Consider the following 21,577-nt stretch of genomic DNA (forward strand, 5'->3'; position numbering starts at 1 on the left):
ATTTCACCTGGGTAATGGGAATGGAGGCTGGAATGTCCGTTAATTTGATAAGGGAGTCAGGGAAGTCAGAAAATGGATCTTCAGACAGCAAACTAAGATTATCAGTGTATTAGGATGAGGGGGGCCTTCTGGAAAATGACTGGGGTTGAAGACAATGGTCTGAGCAAATGGCACAGAGAATATTTGAGACTTTGGGAATGGCAATCACAGAACACAATAAAAGCTGTCTTTCATTTCCTTCTGATAAAGAGTTATGAGCTCATCACAAAATATCCACTTTGCTTTCAATAGACGCTACTGACTGATGTTCTATTTAATCATGGATTTTTATTTTCAGTAAACAACATTAAACTTGTAACACGAAACTAACACCAGAGTCACGCACCGATAACATCGTATTTTTAAAAGTTGTGTCCGACAACTAGAGAAATTAAAAAGAACATTTTGCAAAATGTATAATTTATATTTTTATAAATACTTTAAGGACAAAAGTTGATCACGTGTGGTGACATTAGAGGGTTGTACAAATTGCATTTTGCAGCACATTGGGTGATCTTCATCTACTAGACACACGTATGTACACATGCATATCTTGTATTTTCATAATTATGACCAGAGGATGTATTTTAAGCAGGTCTTCAGTAACTTTAAGCTCTCATGAATTTTGCAGCTTCTGCCTTTCCTCCTCTAAATTGCACTAAAAGCACATTTGAAAGTCATCAGAGATTGTAATTAGGTGGCTTGAGCCTCAGTGTACTGTGTAAGTATGAGAGAATCCCTGCTGGATTATGAAGGAATGAGCCTCAGCAGCCTTCAGGATACAAGTGATGGCCTGAGAGACCCAGTCATCTCTGCACTGGGAGTTTTTGGTTCAGCTTCTTTCGATTAGAAAGGAGTCAGTTTGTCTATGATGGAGAAAGTTCATGACACCAGTCCCACTTAATTAACAGACATTCCACTGCTGTAGACACAGCACATTTCCTGACACTAAGTAGAAAATTAGTCTCTGAACTTCATGTTCAAGAGCTACATGTAGCCTTTCATCTTAGACTTGGGAGTGCAGAGTTGACCTATCCCAAAAGAGCTCAGTAGAGATCCCTCAAGTCAATGTCAGTATATGGTGATATATATGTATGTACATGGCCAAGGTGAGCTTAGATTTCACTGTGTCATTCATTTCTGTGACATTTATTGGGGTTGAACTGGTGCACAGAAAATGAATGCAATGTGACACATTCTACAAATTACATCACCTATCTGACTTAAATTTATACAAATTTACACTTGCAATAAACAGCACAGGAAAGCAAGACATCCTTAAGCCATATCCTGCGCTTACCTCAATTCCAAGTTTACATTTGGAACACCTTCCACTAAAAAAGACAAATATAAATGACCTCATGTGATCACAGAAACATACATGGGACACTCCTTCATTATGTTTCTTATATTCAGGTGATGCTGGGTCATGCAGCAGCAACAGTTTGCCTCCATCTTCATGTTTCCGTGGATACCTGTTAAATTTCTCCTCTGCTGGTCTTCAGCTCCAGCTCCTGGAGGAAGGCCTCGTTGTTCTGAGGGCAGTTGGAGTGACAGGTGCAGGTTCCGATGACCATGACTGGTTTCTTGATGGTTTGCCCGGGGGAGCACTGAAACTCCACCTGGATGGTTTTGGTGTTGTGGGGGGTGCAGCACCGACCATCACTGCAGACCCCACAGAACCTGGGCTTATAGGTATGCAGGCTAGTGCAATTCTTGAACTGCAGGTGGATGGCTTTCAGGGACTTCTTGGTGCGGAGGCACTTTTTACCTTTCTAAGAAAGAAAAAAAGAAGATTACGGAGTGGAAATCCTGCAGTTCTTCTGAAGGACCACTTTAGCAGTCATCCCGCCCGCCTAGCGTCCTTTGCTCTTTCATCGTTTTAAATAAATCATTAACTGTAGTTGGACAATCTTGTCAGCTAAAATCAGTTGTTTCCCTAGAGTACCTAGGAACTTGTAATAATATTTAACTAATAATAACACCAATCCAATAATTCTGGATAATCCTCTGCCTTTTGGACAATTCTTATTTGTCTCTTACACTCATGTTCTTTTCTGCCTAGAATTTGAACATAATGCTAAATATGCAGAATCCCCCTTTGTCTTTGAGGCTGTGAACATGAGGAAGAAAGAATCTTTCTCATTTAGAGCCATTATTTTATTTAGCTAAATGCATTCTTTGGTGTTACTGAGAGAGGGACTGAATGTGGCATTATTAAAGTCTATTAATGTTTAAAAGACTTTCTAGGCATCAATTCATTTAACTTCAACAACATTCATTCACAAAAGGAATAACTGTTAATACAAGACACAACCAACCTAATTTGATTTGAAAAACAGAGTCTCAAAGGACTGAAATGATCAGAAAATATCAAGCACTGGAATTTGTCTGATGCAAAGCCAGTTCCTTCTAATACATTATGACCTTGGAAATTCTAGGACAGTGAAATTTAAGATTCTTTCTATGAAACTGAATTGGGTGGAGAGTTTATTCAATATCCTACCAGTTCAGATAATAAAGAAACCATCCAAGTTTCATTAAATAAGCAAACAAATGACTTTTATTTCCTACTCCACTCTGAATTTGCCACAGTTTTCCACTGCACACTTTCCTGGGTGAGGCTCATGGTATGTGGGGTGATGACTAGGAATCCCATTGTGTCAGCAGCTCTCAGACCCTCGTGCACACCAGCATCACCCTGGTGGTTTGTTAGAACACCGTTGTTGTTCCTACAACCAGAGTTAGCACATATGATACAAGGCCCATGAATCTGCAGATGCTACTGTTTCCCTGAGGGACTACACAATAGGGTCCTCAGTCATAGACTTAAGAAACCTCAGAAAGAAGGATCTAGTTCTACAATCCAAACACATTTCCAGAACCTGTGTAAAACATGTACACCATATAAACACGTTAAGTATAGGATTTCCTAATATGACATAAGGTGTTAAAAGAAACACCGGTTGTGCAAAAGAATGATACAAAAGACCAAATTCTAGAAGTGTTGTATAAAAAGGCCTTCTTTAACAAAGAAGTAACCATGTTCATGAAAATATTGCAGAGCGTATTTCTCCTTTTTTATAGCTAATGTTTAGGATATATTCTTTTCTATGGCCATTAAAAGCCAGAGGGAGTAACTTTGCTGCAAAGTGTGTGTGTGTGTGTGTGTGTGTGTGTGTGTGTGTGTGTGTGTGTGTGTGCAGGTAAATGTGTGACTGCTTATGTGGGTGAATATTCATTGTGAAGCTACACGTATGTCTCCTAAAGTGTCAGGAGGTGCATTTCTAGGGTATAATTTTGGAGAAAAGGTGTTTCTAAGTGTTCTTTCAGAATTTGCAGAAGGAATATAAAGTTAAGATAATTATGTCTCTAAAATCCTATAGCTGGATGGCCACATAACCAATGAGATCACAATGGACTCCTGTTTTAGTGGTAGGGAAAAATTTTAAGTGTTCAATGGCTAACATTAACAGAATATTTGCTCTATGTCCCACATTTTGCAAATTCATTTTGTTTAATCCTTATGACAACCTTAAGATAGATGTTTTCTCTCCCTCCCTCCCTCCCTTTTTCCCTCCCTCCCTTCCTTCCTTCCTTCTTTTCTTCTTTCTTTTCTTTTTTTGTGGCAAGGTCTTTCTACGTAGTCCTGCCTTTCCTGGAACTCTCTCTATATATCAGGCTGGCCTCAAGCTCACAGAGATCTGCCTGCCTCTGCCTCCTGCGTGCTGGGATTAAAGGTGTGTGCCACTATACCCAGCAATAGATATTTTTCAATGGTCACACTCTCTGGGGGAAAAATTGAAAATAAATTGCCCCGATATCACACAGCTAGCTAGGTCATGTTGAAAGGATTTAAAGCCAGGCTGAATAGGTCTAGTGTTGTCCCCTTAAACATTATATGATACTGCTTCAGAGTAGAGATACACAGAGCTTGAGTTTCTAAGGGCTGTTCTATTTTGGCCTCGGGCTGATTTGTGGATCTATGTAATAGTGACATCTGATATTACATTTATCTGATCCAGTTCTGTAACAAGACCTGTTATGTCATCAGGAACCAATTAGGGCTCTTGAGCTGCACACCTTATACCCAGAATCAACATACTGTGTTGATGTAATTCCAAACCCCTACCCCTCTCCCCCCCCCCCAAAAAAAAAAAAGAAAAAGGAAAGAAATATGCTGTTTCATTTGGCTCGTGTTGCCTTACTCTGGTAAAGGTACTATTTCTACCAGGCTTTTAAAAATATTGTTGATAACTCCCAGACACCCATTCAGGCATGTACTGACAGCCGTTTATTGTGTACACAGGATGTTCCAGGGTGCACAGTAGGATCTGGTGACTTGAGATGAACCAAGCAGACATAGCCTCTATTCTGCTCCTTCCTATAGCTTGTAGCTGATTTATTTATTTTTATTTTTTTAAAATAACCTTGCTAAAGTCAGCATTTGACAACTGAAGAGCTATTTTTTTTTCCTCCAGGCATGGGATGGGATTTACTCGAGCATCCTCATTTAGATAAAGTATTAGAACTGTGTGGCCTTGCCCATTTGTTTGTAGAACTTCTGTGAGTTGCTTGGGGACATTTATGTAGATTGAAAAGGAAAGAAAGTACAGTTTTGATTCAGGATGCTCCCTGCCCTTTGGGTTGATGCTCAGCTCCAGCAGATTTTTCACTAGTGTGACAGTGACCTTCTGAAGGTCGGGCTCCAAGGAGACCTGTAACAGCTGTAGAAGTGGCAGGCCTCCTCTAGACTCTTACCTTGTCTGTCGGTTGCTTGGGCTCTTGTTCACACGGCCGAACCATACAGAGACGAGTCTGCTTTACCATCTCACACTGGCGATTCCTGTTGGTGACCCGGGTGGACAAGCCCATCCCACAGCTCTTGGAACATGCGCTCCACTCTGTGGTCTGCTCGATGCAGTTGACACTGGAGTCAGGGACTTCGACTCCTACGGTGGCTTCTGGTCTGTAGGCTACCGGAGGCATAAATACAGTTATTTGAGCAAAATGTAGAGATCAGTAAGTGTTTCCCCCCTAGACAACATTAGACAGTGGATTTTAATTCTGTAGCTAACATATACCAGTTCATGCAGAGCACAGAACTAGGTTTATTTGTAAACCCCTAACAAGCAGGGAGGGCACAATGCAGGATATCAGGAATTCTTTATTCACTTGACCCTAAGATGCTTAGGACAACTTGTCATAGAAACTTAGTAATTATATGAACATAGGACCATATCGCATCATAAGTGGAATGTTTTCAACGTGTGATTTGGTACATAGGAAGGTCATGCTAACAATTTAATTTTTTGTGTATATATTCAGGTGTGTGTGTGTGTGTGTGTGTGTGTGTGTGTGTGTGTCCATGTGTTTGAAGGTGTACATGTATGTGTATGTATACACATGTGTACAGAGGCCATAGGTTTACTTCAAATGTTGTTCCTCAGGAACTCATTCACTGAAATCTTGGGCTAACTGATTAGGTTAGTCTAGCTGGCCAGTGGACTCAAGTAACCTGAAGCTCTCTGCCTCCTCAGCGTTATGATTATAGAAAGGGTGTTTTTTTAAGGGTCCTGGGGATCCAAGCAAGGTCCTCACACTTGCACTGCAATCGCTTTACTAATTAAGCTATTTCCCCAATGCTACATTTTAATGTTGGTGAGTAGGTAGAGACAGCCAAATAAAAAAATCCAGAAAAGAAGTTTTTACTAAGGGCCAATCAGGAGAGAGAGAGTCAAAGACTACCCACCCAATAAGGTAAAAATTAAACAAAAATGACTGACTCCATCGGGCCCCTTTAAAAGAGAAGCTGTGTGGATATTTCTGTAATCTAGCTCAGACTTAAATAAATGATGCGTTTGATCTCAGCGGGGGCAATCTGAAATTCACAAGAGAATGGCCAGAAGCAAGCCAGCTTCGCATCCTAAACTCAGAGCTATGCCTGTTTTATGACTGCGTTTACCCTCACTCCTCTGCGTCTGCCGAGTTCCTCACCTGGAAGGGCCAGGCCTCCCAGTGTCCCCTGCTCATCTGGGCCGCAGGTCCACTTTTCACAGCACTCTCCAGGCACTGCAACTTTTCTTGGAGCTGGGCAGTCCGGACCCGGCAGTAGCACATCCAGCTGGCAGCGGGGCACACAGCCAATCTGCCCATCTCTGCAGGTGCAGTGGTATTGACAGTTGGGTTCAAACTTCTCTCCGCTGCGGTAAATGACCCCATCGAACACACAGTTGTCTCCCTCTAGAACTGGAGTATGCAGGAAGGGAGGCAGAGGGGAGGGGGGAGAGAGAGAGAGAGAGAGAGAGAGAGAGAGAGAGAGAGAGAGAGAGAGAGAGAGAAAGGAGAGAGGGGGAGAGTCAATGAGAGGCACAGTTAAACTGGATTGCCAGGACACGGTTACAAGTTGTTCCTTTTCTATTTCAGATGACTGGCTTATACATCTCAAGGAGAAATGTGTCTTGATGCTTCCAGAACAGGAGGAGCACCAATCCCACCTGGTTCTTTTTTCTTCACCTAGTTCTTATGATAGGCAAAGAGGTGGACTCTGGACACTGCCAGTATACATGATCTGGCTAACTGATGGCTTCTAACACATCTCTACTTCCTTGTCACATCTCCCACTCCGAAATAATTTCATTTCTTTCTTTCTTTCTTTTTCTTTCTTTCTTTCTTTCTTTCTTTCTTTTTTTTTTTTTTTTTTTTTTGGTTTTTTGAGACAGGGTTTCTCTGTGTAGCTTTGTGCCTTTCCTGGATCTCGCTCTGTAGACCAGGAAACTACTGTGGCCTCGAACTCACAGAGATCCACCTGCCTCTGCCTCCCATTTCTAAGACAGAGCAAAAGCAAGGACAAATGGTAATGTCACACTCCGGAGACCCTATCTCCAGAGACAACATCACTTCTCCAGAATCGGCTTTGATTGGACTTCTGCAGTAGTTTAGGATTTAAACCCACTGGCTTCACTGGTCAGATTGGGAAGGGCATTAAGAGTTCTTGGCATTGAAGCACAGGAAGTCATCACTAGCTTGGAGGAAAGAAAAAGAGAAGACTCACTTCAAGCTCGTACCACAGGGAGGTAGGGCTGACCCTGATTACAGCGCTGGACTTCGTGGGAAATTGATCTCCCATTGATTAATTGACATGAGCCCGCGTTGGCTCGTTGCCTGCATTTTATTTTACTGCAGCCCAGCCCGGAGTGACTTAGTTCTCCCAGGAGACAGGGATTGCTTTGGCTCAAGTAGGACAATTACAGGTGTGAAAACAAATGTGCAGGGCGACAGTCTGGGGAACTGGAGACCTATGAGTAAGCTCATACTTCCACCAGTGTTCCCCTGGAAATGGCCAAATAAAATGACTTCCCTGGCCCTTACACTCTGCTTTCGTCCCCTCTCTAGGCGGCAAGTGATGTACCTGCGCTGAGCATGTTTCCTTCCAGTCTGATGCCTGCTTCGCAGTGAGCTTTCCTTACATGTCCCTTACTGTACTGTACTATTGCTACAAATGTTTTCGCTTAGTTCTCTCCGGGGAAAGGGAAGACGAGGGCAAAGGGAGGGAACAGCTTCGCCGACAGCAGGCGGGGCGGACAGGATTACCCATGCATATGCCAGTCTGGTTGCTGGGGTCTGCGCTGCGGTCACAGTAGAGGCCGCTGCTCTGGTCGCAGGGCTTCAGCTCCGAGCAGCTCTCTCCGCGCTGGCGGGCGCACACCAGACAGCAGGAGCAGCCGTCCAGCACCGAGCGCACCCCGGGGGCGCAGGTCGGCGGTGTAGTAGGGCACTGGAGCGGGCACGAGGATGGGCAGCGCTGGCTTGCAGACGCCTAGGAAGAGAGGCAAGACAAGAAAAGGAACCTTGGTTATCAGGGACAAACTAAGGCAGAGTGAGCCCGAGACCCATTAGGGGCAGTCCAGGAGGACCAAGTAACCGGGGGCATCTTAAGCGTGCGCCACTTACTTGATTTATGAGATGGAAGAGCAGGAAGCCTAGGCAGAGGCATGGCTTTCGCAGGAAGGTGCTCATGGTCTGCATGCTCCGCATTGCTAAAGCCTGTCACGGGCTGGAAATGGGGACTGCCCCTTCACTCAGGTCAAGCTGAGCAGCGAGCGCCACCCGTGCAAGGTTTTATAGCGCGCTCCCGGGACGCGCACAAGCCGGTTGGCTGCGCTGGGAGGGGTGGGGGGAGTCAGCTGGGTGGAGAAGTGGAAGGAGCGCCGCTGTTGCCATGGTGATGGGCCCCAAAGCTGCTCTCCTTAGGGCGTGGCGCCCGGGCTGCATGTGCCTGTGTGTGGCGACTGGCTTTTCCCAGAGCCCCGGGAGGGGCAGGGTGGAGCCCCGAGGCCAAGACCCAGAGCCAGCTACAGCTCGTGGGAAGGAAACGCCCTCTTCCTCTGAGTAGTTGTTTCACCTTCCCCCAGGAGGAAGACACCGCTACTCCCTCCGCCCTCACTGTTGGAGAACCAGGGCTACAAAGGAGGAGCTCCTGACTGGGATGCCTGAAGTTTGGGGCCATATGAGCAGGGCAGGGATTGGCCAGAGGCCCAGAAGTTTAGTCATAAGGGAAGCACATGCAAGTTTGTCACCGTTTATTAGGGCACTCTTTGAAATGTGTTGACGGGGGTGGGGATGAAGAAAGGACACACACACACACACACACACACACCACACGCTCCGTCAGAGTGGGGGATGCTTTTGTCCAAATGGTCAAATTCTTCTGATTGTAATCATTCCAAGATTTGCAAAGACTTTTAGACCCAAGTTCCACATGCTTGGTAGAAATAAACACAAAACAATGACATACAAATAAAAAGAGGAAGGGGAAACGTTTTGTGGTAAAGGAAAAGTCTTGAAACACCTGCCGTGTCGCACCAAATATAAAACCACTTCAAAGAGTCCAAGGTCCCATGAAAGCCTTACTGGGTTGCACACGGTGCCCCGATGAATTGAGAAGGTTTCTGCTAGACTTAACTGAACAATAGCTCTCCAACCTCGTATTCATTGCAAAAAGGAAAGAGAAGGAAAGAGAAGGTAGTCTGCTGTGATATGCTTGCTGTCTCTAACGACAAAGAAAGAGCTGGTTTCACTCCATCAAAGGTGACCCTGTGTGACCGATTTAAAACAGGTTTCCCCCCCTGTACATCAATATTGCCCTCGAGAAAACTATGCCCAGCCCCGTTGAGGATAACTACTTCGGAAAGACACTTAGTGAGAAAAATTATGTAGTCCTGTGATGGAACTCTAGACTTTACAAAGAAACAAACCGCCCCTACGTGACTGACCTTCCACAGCGGGGAGACCAGTGGCAGCATGTCTCGTGAAGCTGGGCTGTTTCTACAATGCTCCAAGATGGCAAAGTCACTTCCACCGCCTTTATGATTTTTTTTTTTTTTTTTTTTTTTTTTTTTTTTTTTTTTTACAGCTGGGAACTAACCAGATGCATTCCTACAACAGCAGCAATTCTGCTGTCTTTGAGAAGCACTCAACGTTTACACAGAGGTGGGAGCGCTAATTCGCCTATCCGATTGGGGGCATTCATGTACTTGTCAGGTTAATGGGCTTCATGCATCACCTGGCTTGGGGATGGCTCCAGCCGGCTGCACATCAGACACCATTAGGCTGTGTGCTTTCCCAAAGTACAGATTCTTGGGCCTGACACTTGCCCCTCTTCTTGGTGGTTCTTGGTAGGCTGAGTGTGTGATAAAATGGAGGCCAGCTTTGGGGAAAGCAAGTAGGAGCAGAGCTAGTAGGGGGCAAGAGTGTTGGCCATGCCCCCTAAGTGTGGGTAGACTAAGAGGGGATGAGGACAAGCGGGCAGCACCAGGATGAGCTGACTCCAGGAAAGGGTATGGAGGGAAAGAAGGTGGAAATGGCTGTCACTGCTGCCGGGACTCCTGCTGGTGAAGGAGAGAAGCCAAACTTGAATGAGTTTTGCCTAAAGGAGGGTTTTGTTAGAAGGATGCTGTGATGTTTCCATAGTAACTGAACGGGATTCGTGCAACTCGGTCCCAGGGTCTTGAAAGCTGTCAAGACCAAGTCTCTTTAACTGTCCTCACAGCTTCTCTGTGTTGTGACAACATAAGCCAGTTTCTTCCCTCCAAACCAGCGGTTCTCAACCTTTCTAATGCTGCGACCCTTTAATACAGTTCCTCACGTTGTGGTGACCCCCAACTATAAAGTTATTTTCGTTGCTACTTCAGAACTGTAATTTAGCTACTGTTATGGATTGTAATGTAAGTATCTAATATGTGACCCCTCTGGGGTCATGACACACAGGTTGAGAAACATTCACATAAAGAGAGGCCTGATCCTTCCAAGTCTTTGATTTTTATGGCCACATCCCTTTTCATTAGACTCAATTTAGGGAAACTGAGGAAAAAGGATCCAGGAATCCATCTGGGGTCAGGTGAGGTGTGATGAGAAGGTGAGGCGTGTTGTTAGTTAACATGCATGACTGGCAGAGAAAGCAGAGGCAGTTTCTTGGGAGAAGGGGACTGTTCTTTAGGAAGAGAGTGAACTTGACACGCAGAACACTACACCTCTGTTCTATGATCTGCTAAGCAGGTTGGAATGAAGACCCTCAAATCGAAATAACTATACACTGAAGACAAGACCATCTGGCAGTACCCAAGGGACATCAGGCTTTGTGTTGTCCTTGGAGCCAGCCGGGTAGGGCTTGCTGGTCTCTTACATCACTTTATAATTTAGATGCTGTGAGAACTGGGGTCACTGGGAAGGGAGTCCTTATGGGAAAGTCTTGCTGAGTTGCTGGGTTAGGCAGCCAGCCCACGTGGTATGGGGTTAGAAGCTTCAACTTTGGTTATCTTTTTCCTCCTTCATCTCTTTCTCTCTTCACTTTCCCTCCTTCCATATTTGACACCAGAGGCTCTTGACTGCATTTTCTGCATCTAATGCAACCTCATTACTTATCAGTCAATACTCCTACCCAGAATGCAATTGGAGAACCTTCCTTACTTTTTGTATGTGAGATGCTATTGCATTACTTTTCTCATGATTATAAAAAGTTTTTGACTATCCTGACAGGTGTAAGATGGTATTTCAGAGTCATTTTGATTTGCATTTCCCCGATGACTAAGGATGTTGAGCAACTCCTTAAATATCTTTCGACCATTTGAGATTCTTTTGTTGAGAATTTTCTATTTAACTCTGTAGCCCAATTTTTTTTAATTGGATTGTTTGGAATTTTGATGTCTAGTTTCTTGAGTTCTTTATATATTTTGGAGATTAGCCCTCTGTCAGTCAAGCTGAAACAGGGACAGAGTGGGAAAGCAATGAAAGAAATATCTTGATAGAGGGAAACATCACGGGGATAGGGAGAAATCTGGTGCTAGGGAAGTTCCCAGGAATCCACAAGGATGACCCCAGCTTAGATTACTAGCAATGGTGAAAATGGTGCTTGAGTTGGCCTAACCTGGTAATCAGATTGGTGAATACCCTAACTGTCATTCTAGAGTCATTCCAGTAACTGATGGAAGCAGATACAGAGATCCACAGCCAAGCACCAGGCTGAGCCCCGGGAGTCCAGTAGAAGAGCAGGAAGAGGGATTCTATATTCTATGAGCAAGAGGCATCAACATCATGATGGGGAAATCTACAGAGACAAACAAACCAAGCTAGTGGGAACTCATGAACTTTAGACCAAAAGCTGTGGAGCCTGCATGGGACTGGACTAGGCCCTCTGCATAAGGGAGATAGTTGTGTAGCTTGGTCTGTTTAAGGGGCCCCTGGCAGTGGGATCAGGATCCATCCCTGATGCATGAGCTGGCTTTTTGGAGCCTGTTACCTATGGTAGGACACCTTGCACAGCCTTGATGCAGGGGCAGGGGAGGGGCTTGGACTTGCCTCAACTGAATGTACCAGGCTTTGCTGACTCCCCATGAGAGGCCTTACTTTTATGGAGGAGGGGGTGGGGGATGGGTTAGGCAGGGACTGCTGGGAGGGGAAAGGAAGGAGGGATGAGAAGGGGATCTGTGGTTGGTATGTTAAAATGAGTTAAAAAAATTCTTAATAAAGAAAAAAAGTTTTAGAGAACACTGGAGCTTACTTCTACAGTAGACAACTAAACCAAGAGCCTCCTTATTTAGAAATGGAACAATGAAAAGCAGTTATTGACATTACCATCTTTGGGACAACACTCAGTGTCCTCTCTTCCTTAGCCTTGTGTTTTCTGTAAATCAACAGACACTCATGGTATTTTAAGTCAGTCAGTCTTTGTTCAAGCCCCGTGTGCTTAACTAGCATAATGGGCCTCATAGGTTACACCTCAAAGGTGTAAGAGGTAGGTGTCGGCGGAAGACTCTCAAGGCCAAGTTCTCAGCACAGAGGAGATTTATCTGCTCCAGAGAGACAAAGGACAGGGGATAAGAGACAAAGGCAGAGGCTAGAGGATGAGGGAGAAGAGGAAGGGAACAAGGGATGGGGAGAGAAAGGGTAAAGGACTTTTGTCCTAAGGGACAAAGGACTGCCTCTGGATAGAGAGGAGGCAGACGCGGTCCAAGGAAAAAATGGCAGTTTATAAAGGTGAAAGGGGAAACCTCTTGTTAGGATGAGGTGTTTAATTTTAATTAGGCATATTAATTAGGTGAGCCAATGGGGGCTTTTGATTGCTGGGCTTCAATACTTTGATAGCTGGACCTTGGTAGTCAGCCTCAGGAGGAGAAAGTGTCCAAATAAAGGAATAGACCTTCTTGGCTAGCTTTAGGAATGTAATCTAGCAGTTGTTAGCAAGGCAGAGGGGATGGGAGAGAAAGGCAAGGCCTGCCAGAGCCATATACTCAAGTGAGCTAATATCCCTTCACTTGGCTTTTTCATAATTGTCATACTCTTTTCTGAATTTCCTTCATATGCGCCTTTTTTGGGACCTCAGGGAGTTGTTAGCTCACAGAGCAATTCCCATCTTATCTGAAGCAGGCCAGTTGCAGCTGATGTCCAGTTATATGGATCATGTCAATCAAATGTTCGTACTTTTCAGACAGGTCTCGTATTTCTTGCTTTTCCAGGAACATGACAGGACGTTTAAAAATATGGTTATGGGAAATAAAACATTGAATTCATAATGTTCATGGTGTGCAGAGATGGCTCAGAAGGCGGTGTTTGGTCTGCAAACACAATGACCTCAGTTCAGACATCCAGCACCCACATGAAAAACCAGGAGTTGTGTGCTTCTATAAGCCTGGTACCAGGCAGATAGAAACAAAATGGTTCCCAGGGATTCACTGGCCAGCCAGTCTAGCCCAGTCAATGAGCTCCAGGTTCAGTGAGACCCTGTCCCCAAAATACAAGGTGAAAAGTGATAGAAGAAAACACCTAACCCTGACCTCTGGTTTCTACTTGCACACACACACACACACACACACACACACACACACACACACACACAAAACCTTATAGTTAATCTTCCCTTCTTTAACAGTATTTTTCTATTGCCTATACTGTAAAAAAACAGATAGAATTTAATGAATTTCTTAAAGAAAAAAATGTCCAGAGATTGAGAAAAGATTATGCAAGTGAAAATTGCTGGATGTGTGAAAAATAAGTTAGCTAAGGACTTCCTTTAAGGGAAACGGCACCAAATTTAGGTATTCAAATCATGTTTTTAACGTTTTCTTTACTGGAGGGGGACTCTGTGTGTCTTATGTTCAGGCCATACTCACAGCTCTTGGATACCAGAACTCTCTCCTTTTCAAGACAGAGTTTCTCTGTGTTCCCTTAGCTGTCCTGGAACTCACTCTGTAGACTAGGCTGGCCCCGAACTCAGAGCTCCACCTGCCTATGCCTCCTGAGTGCTGGGATTAAAGGCATGCACCACCACCACCTGGCCAGAACTCTCCTTCTTTATGGACAGTTGAAGTGGCTTTGGACTACTTGGCAGAGTGAAGCAACTCCTACTTCTAAGACTTGAACACTTGAGAGTAGAAATTGATACTGGAGACAAGGCACTCATGTATGGACTGCACATCAGGTCATCTGATAGTCTGTCTACAGTGCTTCATATTGGTTGATAGGAAACTCAACTCATAAATGCTGGGGACAAAATGTATATCAAAGAAGGAGGTCATAGTTAAATACAGGTAAAGTCCCAATTAATTTATTGTCCTCAGAAAAAGAAGATAAAAATCACATTCTGTGTTTGAGAGAGGTCCTATTTATATTTGGAGCCTGAAAATACTTACATAATCTCCCCCATTTTAAAATTTCTGAATTTTCAGCTGGGAATACTAGGAGATGTGTGAGCACAGAACTTTGGGGAAGTTGACAATGTGAGTGCGCACGCTGTACAATCCTTCATAGATAACTGGTTTATTATTTCATGGTGTGAATCAAGGATAAATAAGATGTGTTGTTTCAAAGATTTTATAACTTAAGAAAATGAAGTAAAAATAACGACTGTGTGGAGGCAGCATGTGACAATTCCTATAAATAAACATAAGCAAAGTGGCATAGCAGTGTATAGAAGAAAGAAATGTCTTTCCTCTGAGACTTTGAGAATGGTAGAGGCTGGGAAGAGATAACTCCATATGCATTATCTTCTCAGTAAATTGCTTCGTAGATCAAATGTCATCAAATTTGGTTAAGTTTAGAAAAGTGTGTTGGACACAAACAATGTGAACAAAGGTATGATGAGGGAAATTCTGAACTTGTTCAGGAGATCACAAGTGGTTGAATGTGTCTGGAGCAAATGATGGTAGCAAGAGATAAGGCTGGAAAAGAGTCCACAGGAAGTATCTTGCATTTGTAAGCTGAGATATCAGTAAGGTGAGGTTAGCTTGTGGCTGTTCTTATTCCTCTGATCTCTCTCAGGCTTTAACCCCTATATCTGGCTCAGTGTTTTTTTAATTTAATAAGACTGTTTAGAAATTCATCTACACATTACCACATTGGCTTTCCTGTTCTGAACCCAGGTATTACTTCTGAATTTATTTTCTTGTTTTGGTGGAATGCCTCCTCTAGTAGAGTCTGCACCAAATGGGCATGCCAAGTAGATTTTCTTTTCTAGAGCACATAAACTTTAAACTATTCTGACTAATGTCTTTGGTGGATGGCATGCCTAGGCATATTGTTGGAATCTATGGACTCTCTGAACTTTGAAGTAAATTTCTTTATTACCTTCCAGCTTTTAGTTTTGCTCCCTATCTTTTTACATGATATGTTATCTTTCTTCTCTGAACGTTTTTAGAAACTCGTTTTCAACTAGACTTTTAAAATGTCAATAAGCCATGATTTTCTTGGTTTATCATCTTTGTATATGTGCATATATCATCTATCTATCTGTGTATCTATCATCTATCTGTCTAAGAACCTATGAATGTATCCGTTTATCTATCTATCTATCTATCTATCTATCTATCTATCTATCTATCTATCTAATCTATCTATTATCTATCATCTATCTATCTATCTATCTATCTATCTATCTATCTATCTATCTATCTATCATCCATCTATCATTATCTACCTACCTACCTACCTATCTATCTATCTATCTATCTATCTATCTATCTATCTATCTATCCATCCATCCATCCATCCATTCATCCATCCATCTATCATCTATCTATCTACCTAGCTCTCTGGTTTCATTTTATTCTCTGAGATTCAGGTTATACTCTCAGTTTAGAGATATTTATGTTCACTTTTTGTGAGGTGATGGAGACTGAACGTTGGGCCTCACAGATAATAGAGAAGTAATCTATTGCTGAGCTATATTCCCAGCACCCAATTTCCCATTTCTATTATCTTAAAAAACAAACAAACAAACCAAAACTGGTGATCAAAGTATAAAAAGACTTTGCAGACTTTTAAAATCTCTTAGCAGTTTTTTCTCGACTTTCTAGAAAGTCTACACCTTGACTTCATATACAAAACTCTTACTGAGTTTTAAATTAATTAATTAATTAATCAATTGTTTTAAATACATCCTGATGGTAGTTTCCCTTTCTTCCATTCCTCCCATTCTCCAGCCCTGCCCTACCTCTTCTCTCCCTCAAATCCATTCCTCCTCCATTCCCCTCCAGAAAAGAGAGGACCTCCCAGGAATATTCACCGAACATGGCATAGCAAGACAGGATAAGACTAGGCACAAACCCTCATATCAAGGCTGGGTGAGGCAACCCAGTAGGAGAAAAGAGGTCTCAAGAGCAGTCAAAAGAGACAGAGGCACCTCAACTCCCACTATTAGGGGTTCCACAAAAACGCTAAGCTAACAACCATAACATATATGCAGAGGACCTAGACCCAGGCAAGCTCTGTGATTGCTGCTTCAATCTCTGTGGACCCCAGGGAGCCCTACTTAGTTGAAGTCTGTGGGCCATGTTCTCCTGGTATCCTTGACCCCTCTGGCTCCTACAATTCTTCCTTCCTCTCTGCTGTGGGATTCCCCAGCTCCAAGGGAAGGGACTCAGTGTAGAGCTTTAATTTGGGCTCTGTGGTGGTTTGAAAGAAAATGGCCCCCAAAGGGAGTGGCACTATTAGGAGCTACAGCTTTGTTGGAGGAAGCGTGTCATTGTGTGTATGGGGTCTTTGAGGTCTCTTTTGCTCAAGTTTCCCTCAGTGTGACTGTCAGGAGACTTCCTGTTGCCTCTGAGTCAAGAAGTAGGATTCTTAGCTCCAGCACTACATCTGCCTGCATGCTGCCTTGCTCCCCACGTAATGATAATGGACTGAACCTCTGAAACTGTAAGTGAGCTCCCTCAGTTAAATGCCACTTTTCAGCAACAAAAACCTAAGATGGGCTTTGTGTAGTTGGAAAGTTTCTCTGGTCCTGCCAGATCTCCACAGTCCTGTGGCCTGCTTATAAAACAATCACCCAGAAGCCTATATTAATTATAACTGCTAGGCCATTAGCTCAGGCATATTACTGACTAGCTCTTACACTTCAATTAACCCATAATTCTTATTTATATTTAGCCATGTGGCTTGGTACCTTTTCTCAGTTCTGTCTTGTCATCTTGCTTCCTCTGTGCCTGGCTGGCAACTCCTATTCAGCCTTCCTCTTCCCAGAATTCTCTTTGTCTGCTTACCCCACTTATACTACCTGCCTGGCTACTGGCCAATCAGTATTCTATTTATCAACCAATCAGAGCCACACATATTCACAGCATACAGAACAACATTCCACAGCAGCTCTCTAATTGGCTAATGTTTGACTGTGGGTCTCTGCATCTGCTCCCATCAATTGCCCTTGGTAGCCTCTTTGATGATGATTGGGCTAGGCACAAATCTATGAGTGTACATGTACATCAACAGGAATCATTTTATTGATTTTTTCCTGTCATAGGTCTCTAGGCTATCCAAGTCTCTGATTCCTGATCACCAAGGCATTGTCAGGCATCGGCTCCCTCTTGTGGTTGGGCCTCAGGTTAGACCAGTCATTGCTTGCCCACTCCCACAAGTTCTGTGCCTCCATTGTCCCAGTACATCTTGCAGGTGGGATGGCTAATAGGTTGAATGTTTTGTGGCTGGGTTGGTGTCTCAGTCCCACCTCTGGAAGCCTTTCCTGGTTACAGAGGGTGGTTGGTTCAGGCTCCAAATCCTCCATTACTAGGAGTACTTGCTTGGGTGACCCTTATTGAATCCTGAGAGTTTTTACTGAATTAGGTTTCCACATCAACCCCATCCCCCCAAATGCTTTGGGTAACTATTGCTGGAGACAAGGTCTCTATACATAGTTTAAGTTGGTTTGGAGCTCAGGATCCTCTTGCCTCCATTTCCCAGGTACTGGAATAGGTGTGCAACACCATGCCCAGTTTGGGGTGACTTTATACACATTAAAATTCACACACATTTTCCTGCTCAATTCCAAGTCATCTCATAATGATTATGTAGTCATTACTGCACCATGACACAGCAGTCCTTCCACACCCCAAATGGTTCCCTAACATCTTTTAGGTATGCTCTCCATCCACAACTGGACCCTGACTATCACTTATCTGATATGTCACTTTATAGCTTTGCCTTTCTAGTATGTCACTGATGCTTCAGATGCTTTAGGTAGCTGCTCTTTGTATGCCATACAAATTCTTCAGCTGGGAGAGACAGAGAGGCTGCCAGCCTTTTCCATGTTGACTGATGTGGCTGTTTTCTCCTGAATTTGGAGAAATCATTTATCTTCTCCTATAATATGTTAATCATGTAATATATTATGTAAAAGTTACTTTAATGGTCTTTCAAATGTTGAATTAATCTGGTATTCAAAGAGAAATCTCATTTGGTCATATTTTTACTGTTTTGGATTCAATTTGCCAGTTTTGTTGAGAATTTTCATAACTACACTGTTGAGAAATATTGCTTTGTAATTTTCTTGCTTCTATCTTAATTATTTGTCTAGTTTTTATAGCAGAAAAATGCCAGCCTCAGAGACTGGACTGGGAAATGTCCTTTACTTTTATTTGTTATAGAAGAAATTTTGGAGTTGATATTGATTTTCTATGTAATGCTTTGGCAAAGCTTATTGATAAAGCTGTTTGAACTTGAACTTTTCTTTAAGATTTATTTATTTGCATGGAAACAGTGATACTTCTTGAAGTCTGAAGAATAATTTTTGAGCGTTATGTAGTACAGAGTCCTTATATGAGACATCCACATGCTGGCAGAGAGTTGTTATTCCACAATTAATTCACATTTTCTCATAATAATTATGGATCATTATACAATAAGGCTACAAAGCTAGAAAACTTTAAAAGTAGATGTTTCCTTCAACTCACTTAACTATATGGTTGACTTTGTTTGATAGGATATTTCTTCTACTGTGCCATTTTCTGATCATTTGCCTTTGCTTTTTCCTAATTTTAAGGTTCAATTGAATCCAAAGGAATTGGCATACCAGATTTTCTTTCATTACTTGGATGCAGTGTTAGCATCAATCCAGACACACCCACCTGTCCACACCAGCATTGTACTCAGGGTGGCACTTGCAGTCCATCAGTGTTCTGAGTTTATGAAAGATATCATTCTGGTGAGTTCCAGTCATGATTTTCAGGAGATAAGCAAAATGGCTGTATAATTACCCATTCCAACTTATCCTGAACCAGTATTTTCAGGTTGTTAAAAAGTTATAATCATTTTTGTCAAGCCCATAATGCCTTGTGCTCGATTGTAGGTATTCAATACCCTGTACCATGTCTTCCACATCTGGAGCTTCCTTTGAGTTGTAGAGAATCACATTTTTTCACCCAGTTATGGAGAAAGGTTTTCTTACATGTGTTCTCGATGTCCTGAAGATACAGTCAATTTTCATTTCATGTGGATTTCATTTCTTCTGAACTCAAATCTGTATACCTTGCATGCACACAAGATGTAGATCACCAGGTGAAGGCAGGTACTCATGGATGGTGATCTTTTTCAGCTTTTATAGTGATATAGACATTGTATGTAGATAAAGCAATATCTGTATATCACCTTCAGAAAAACAAAGTCACCCTGGATAGGGTACTCTATGATGAAGTCTTGTTCTATGCTCTCAAGTGTCTCCCAAAGGCTTTGTACAAACAGTTGTACACCCAGGTCTTCAGGATTAATTGTTATCATTATTGCTTTTGAGATCATCGTCAAATTTTGCTTAAGTCAAGCCTCTACTAAACTCTACGTTATTATTTTTACCTCTTCTTGCTGTCTACATAGTGTATCGTGGCTTCAGATAAGTGCTTTAAACCTAGTTGCTCTAATATTTCTTTTGACAGTTGGCTTTTCACATACAGATTGACACCTGTGGTTATCACTTTGCCAGATTCTGTCAGTTTTTTGGTTGTCCTTTTACCAAGTGTAAACACCAAAGGCCTACACTACAGGTTGCATTATACAATGGTGCCCATTCAACCCATGTTTTGAGTGCTGGCCAATAGACTGCATGTGCACCGAGGCACTATACACAAGAAGCCAATCCTGGGAGCTTCACAGTCCTGTTAAACAGTTGGTTCAGGTTTAAGGACCCCAGGACAAGTGGTCATAATGATGACTTTGATGAAAGATTAAGCTTCTAGTTCAATTTTCAAAATTAGCAGTAGGAATACATGGGTAATTTAATTCTTACTAATTCAATGAACTTTGGTAGTATGTGTCTTTCAATAAGTTTGTCCATTTTCATCTAAGCTGTGAAATTTATGTGCACAAAACTGTTCATAATGTTCCCTTACCGTCCTTTTAGGCCTCTGGTCACTGTAGTGAAAATTCCATTTTCATTTCTGATACTGGTACTTTCTTTCTCCTTATTGATAATTCTGAATAGAAGTTTATAATATTATTGATGTTTCCAAAGAACAAACTTTTAGATTTGTTGTTTATTTTCCCTGCTGCTTTCAATGACATTGGTTTCTGGGTTTTTTTTTTTAATGATTTTTTCCATCTACTATCTGATTTGCATTCATTTTAACCTTTCATTTCCAGGTTCCTAAGGTGGGTTTTATGTTTTTTTGAGATCGTTCTTGTTTTCTAGTATATAGGTTAATGATATTTTTTAAAATAAATATTGATTTAGCTGAATCACAAATATTTTGATAGCCTCACCTCATTTTAAATTATTTCTCTAGTGACAATTGCTTTCACCAATAAATTACTTATAAAAACACTGTTTAATTCTTTAGTATTTGGGGATTTCCCCGACAGCTTTATGTTACTTATTTCTAGTTAAATTAGATATGATTAGTGTGGCAGTTTGAACAGAAATGGCCCCCTTAGGGAGGTGGGGCCTCGCTGGAGTAGATGTGGCCTTGTTAGAGGAAGTGAGTTACTCTGGAGGTGGGCTTTAAGGTCTCATAAATGCTCAAGTCATGTGCAGTGAGACTGTTCACTTCCTGTTGCCTGTGGATCAAGATGGAGAACTCTCAGCTCCTTCTCCAACACAATGCTTGCCTACATGCCACCATGTCCTGTCATAATGATAATGGACTAAACCCCTGAAACTGTAAGCTGCCCCAATTAAATGTTTTCTTTTATAAGGGTTGGTGTGATCATGGTGTCTCTCCTCAACAATAGAAACCCTAACTAAGATAATTAGAGACTGTATTCTGTATAGTTTAATTATTTTTTTAAACTTTGGTATGTATTTTACTGTTTAAAATTTTTTATCAGTCATTATAATTTTATTTTAAGGCATCATTATTCACATAATTAATAAAATAACCTGATTTGTTGAATACTCTGAAGTGAAGGATTTTTCTTTTATTAAAAATAGATTTTTTTCTCATATAATGTACACCGATGACTGTTTCCCTCCCCTTTGCTGTTCCCAGTTCTTCTCCACCTCTCCTCCCCTTTAAATTTACCCTCTTTGTGTCTCTCATTAGAAAACAAATAGGCTTCTAAGGGATAATAATAAAATAAAATATAATGAAGCAGAACAAAAACTAGCAGATCAGAATAGGATAAAACAAACAAACCAAAGAAAAAGAGCTCAAGAAAAGGCACCAGAAACAGGTACAGATACAGAGACTCACTCATTCACGTACCCAGGAATCCTGTAAAAACACAAAACCGGAACTGATAAAAGATACTCAAAGGATTTGCAGGGTAAAAAAAGAGAAAAACAAAT

At 42.2% G+C, this 21,577-nt stretch overlaps 1 protein-coding gene across 1 annotated transcript; it reads right to left on the reverse strand.

Annotated features, from left to right (window-relative positions):
* Positions 1-413: 413 nt before the first annotated feature.
* On the reverse strand, positions 414-8,118 carry Ccn3 (cellular communication network factor 3). The gene is made up of 5 exons (XM_059247734.1): positions 7,993-8,118; positions 7,633-7,858; positions 6,037-6,288; positions 4,801-5,015; positions 414-1,814 (listed from the first exon to the last, which is right to left on the reverse strand). Exons 1-5 carry the CDS (start codon positions 8,074-8,076, stop codon positions 1,518-1,520), a joined length of 1,074 nt encoding a protein of 357 aa, XP_059103717.1. The 5' UTR covers positions 8,077-8,118; the 3' UTR covers positions 414-1,517.
* Positions 8,119-21,577: the final 13,459 nt, after the last annotated feature.

The sequence above is a fragment of the Peromyscus eremicus genome, chromosome 20, assembly GCF_949786415.1.
Source record: "Peromyscus eremicus chromosome 20, PerEre_H2_v1, whole genome shotgun sequence".
Classification (NCBI taxonomy): Eukaryota; Metazoa; Chordata; class Mammalia; order Rodentia; family Cricetidae; genus Peromyscus; species Peromyscus eremicus.